Source organism: Nicotiana tomentosiformis, chromosome 5, assembly GCF_000390325.3.
Source record: "Nicotiana tomentosiformis chromosome 5, ASM39032v3, whole genome shotgun sequence".
Lineage (NCBI taxonomy): Eukaryota > Viridiplantae > Streptophyta > Magnoliopsida > Solanales > Solanaceae > Nicotiana > Nicotiana tomentosiformis.
In genome coordinates this window covers 70,973,525-70,976,959 of record NC_090816.1, presented here as the reverse complement: position 1 = coordinate 70,976,959, position 3,435 = coordinate 70,973,525, and the positions used below count along the sequence as shown (strand labels likewise).

The following is a 3,435-nucleotide window of genomic DNA, read 5'->3' as shown; positions in this document are numbered from 1 at the left end:
GATATGTATAAGACTTTCCGGGTTATGCGTGCTACTGAGACGGAGGGAGTGGAGTTGGCCGCCTACCGCCTGAAAGGAGTGGCCTATTCTTAGTTTGAGCTGTGGGAGGACTATCGGGAGGAGGGGAGCCCTCTAGCGAGATGGAGTGAGTTTGCTGATGCCTTTATAGAACATTTCTTGCCTACCGAGACTAGGGCAACCCGTGCTGCAGAGTTTGAGAATCTTAAGCAAGGGAGTAGGAGTGTGTGGGAGTATCACATGGAGTTTGCGCGCCTGTCAAAATATGCCATTCTCATGTTGCCTACTATGGAGGCTAGAGTGCGGCGGTTTGTGCAGGGTCTTAGCCCCTTGGTTATCAATGAGGCTGCTACAGCTGCCTTGAATTCAGACATGAACTATGGGAAAATGGTAGCATTTGCTCAAGCTACAGAGGACCCTAAGTTGAAGAACATGAGGGAGCGAGAGGGTACCAGCAAGGCTCGGTCCGCGGGCAACTTTGGGGAGTCATTTGGTGGGGGGAGATCAACTTTCAAGGGAGGGTCATCAGGGCCAACCCAGTCTCATGTTCAGTTTTCAGCTAGTGCACCGCCAGTGGGGCACAGTCAGCAGCAGAGGAGTCACTTCAGGCCCAATCAGGGTAGCAGGGGACCCCACAATCAGGGCCGATCAGGAGGTTGGTTCTCGTAGCAGCGGAGGCCCCCATGCCCCAGGTATGGGAAGAGGCACTCGGGGATTTGCTACATGGACTTACCTGTATGTTACGGGTGTGAATTGAGGGGTCATATTTAAAGGGAGTGCCATTCATCTCGCTAGGGTGTGGGCAGGGACACAACACAGCCATCTAGTTCTACAGCTGCTACATCATCCGCACCCCCTCCAGCTCGAGGCCCTCCGGCACCAGTAGGGCATGGTGCAGTTAGGAGTGGTGCACAGAGTTCAGGAGGATCCAACCGTTTCTATGCTATGAGTGGTCGGCAGAATGCAGAGGCTCCTCCAGATGTTGTCACAGGTATATTGAATGTCCAAAGTCATGATGTATATGCTCTTATTGATCCCGGTTCCACGTTATCCTATGTTACCCCTTATGTTGCTATGGAATTTGGGATAGAACTGGAACAACTTCCTGAGCCGTTCTCTGTATCTACTCCGGTTGGCGAGTCTATTGTAGCCGCATGAGTTTATAGGGGTTGTGTTATCACGGTGCATGGTCGAGACACCGTGGCCGATCTCATTGAATTGGGGATGATTGATTTTGATGTAATTATGGGGATGGATTGGCTTTATTCATGTTTTGCTAAGCTCGACTGCCGAACTAGAACTGTTAGGTTTGAATTTCCAAGTGAGCCAGTTGTTGAGTGGAAGGGGGATAATGTGGTGATGAAGGGTAGGTTTATTTCTTACCTTAAGGCCACTAAGATGATTAACAAGGGGTGTATCTATCACTTGGTCCGGGTCACGGACACCGATGCTAAGGCACCTACACTCGAGTCAGTGCCAGTTGTGAAAGAATTTTCGGAGGTCTTTCCTGATGAGTTCCCTAGGATTCCGCCAGACAGGGAGATTGATTTTGGGATTGATGTGATTCCAGGCACGCTGCCTATATCTATTCCGCCCTACAGAATGGCACCAGCAGAATTGAAGGAGTTAAAGGAACAATTGAAGAATTTGTCAGAGAAGGGTTTCATCCGACCGAGTGTGTCACCATGGGGTGCACCAGTTCTCTTCCTGAGGAAGAAAGATGGATCATTGAGGATGTGCATTGACTACGGGCAGCTCAACAAAGTCACAATCAAAAATAAATACCCACTACCAAGAATAGATGATTTGTTTGATCAGTTACAGGGTCCTAAATACTTCTCCAAAATTGATTTACGATCCGGGTATCACCAATTGAAGATCAGGGAGCAGGATATTCCAAAAAAAAGCTTTTAGGACCTGGTATGGGCATTTTGAATTTCTGGTGATGTCTTTTGGGCTAACAAATGCCCTAACGGCTTTCATGGATCTTATGAATAGGGTTTTCAAGCCTTTCCTCGACTACTTTGTGATAGTGTTCATTGACGATATTCTTGTGTATTCACGAGGTCGGGAGGACCATGCCGATCATCTCAGGGCAGTGTTGCAGACTCTTCATCAGCACCAATTGTATGCAAAATTTTCAAAGTGTGAATTTTGGCTCGAATCTGTCACATTCTTGGGTCATGTTGTCTCTAGAGAACGAATCAAGGTTGATCCCCAAAAGGTTTCAGCAGTAAAGAATTGGCCTAGACCTACAACGCCCACCGAGATTCGCAGTTTCTTAGGCTTAGCAGGGTATTACAGGAAGTTTGTGGAGGGGTTCTCTACTCTTGCCTCTCCGTGGACTAAATTGACTTAGAAAGCAATTAAGTTCCAATGGTCCGATGCCTGTGAAAGGAGCTTCCAGGAGTTGAAATCGAGATTGACTACAATGCCGATGTTGACCTTGCCAGAGGGTACGGATGAATTTGTGATGCTTCAAGAATTGGGCTTGGGTGTGTGTTAATGTAACACGGCAAAGTTATAGCATATGCTTCTAGACAACTCAAGGATCATGAAAAGAATTATCCAACACATGACATAGAGCTTGCGGCTGTGGTTTTTGCATTGAAAATTTGGCGTCACTATTTGTATGGGTACATGTGGATGTATTCACGGACCACAAGAGTCTTCAATATATTTTCAAACAAAAGGAACTGAATCTGAGGTAGAGAAGATGGCTTGAGTTACTCAAGGATTACGACATCGATATTCTATATCACCCGGGGAAATCCAATGTTGTGGCGGATGCTCTTAGCCAAAAATCTATGGGTAGTTTAGCACACTTGGAGGTATATCAAAGGCTTTTGGCCAAGGAAGTCTATCAATTGGCTAGTTTGGGAGTTCATCTTACAGACTCTAATGAAGGAGGGGTAATTGTGCAAAATAGGGCCGAATCATCACTTGTTGTGGAAGTCAAAGAGAAGCAATACAACGATCCATTTTTGGTACAATTGAAGGAGGGGATTCAAAAATATAAGACTACGGATTTTGCTCTTAGCATGGATGATGGTACACTAAGGTACCAAGGGCGACTATGTGTTCCGAATGTAGATGGTCTCCGAGAAAGAATCATGACCGAAGCTCACGCTTCTAGGTATTTCGTGCATCCAGGTTCTACGAAGATGTATCACGACCTCAACGAAATCTATTGGTGGAATGACATGAAAAGGAATGTGGCGGACTTTGTGGCAAGGTGTCCGAACTATCAGCAAGTGAAGGCCGAACATCAACGGCCTGGTGGGTAGGCACAGAACATAGAAATTCCAATGTGAAAGTGGGAGATTATTAATATGGATTTTGTGGTAGGATTACCATGCACTCCGCGCAAGTTTGACTCAATTTGGGTGATCGTGAACCGACTCACGAAATCAGCAC

General features: G+C 46.5%; 1 protein-coding gene across 1 annotated transcript; it reads left to right on the top strand.

Annotated features, from left to right (window-relative positions):
• The first annotated feature begins 258 nt into the window (after positions 1-258).
• Positions 259-1,176, top strand: LOC138892548 (uncharacterized). The gene is made up of 2 exons (XM_070176280.1): positions 259-673; positions 881-1,176. Exons 1-2 carry the CDS (start codon positions 259-261, stop codon positions 1,174-1,176), a joined length of 711 nt encoding a protein of 236 aa, XP_070032381.1.
• Positions 1,177-3,435: the final 2,259 nt, after the last annotated feature.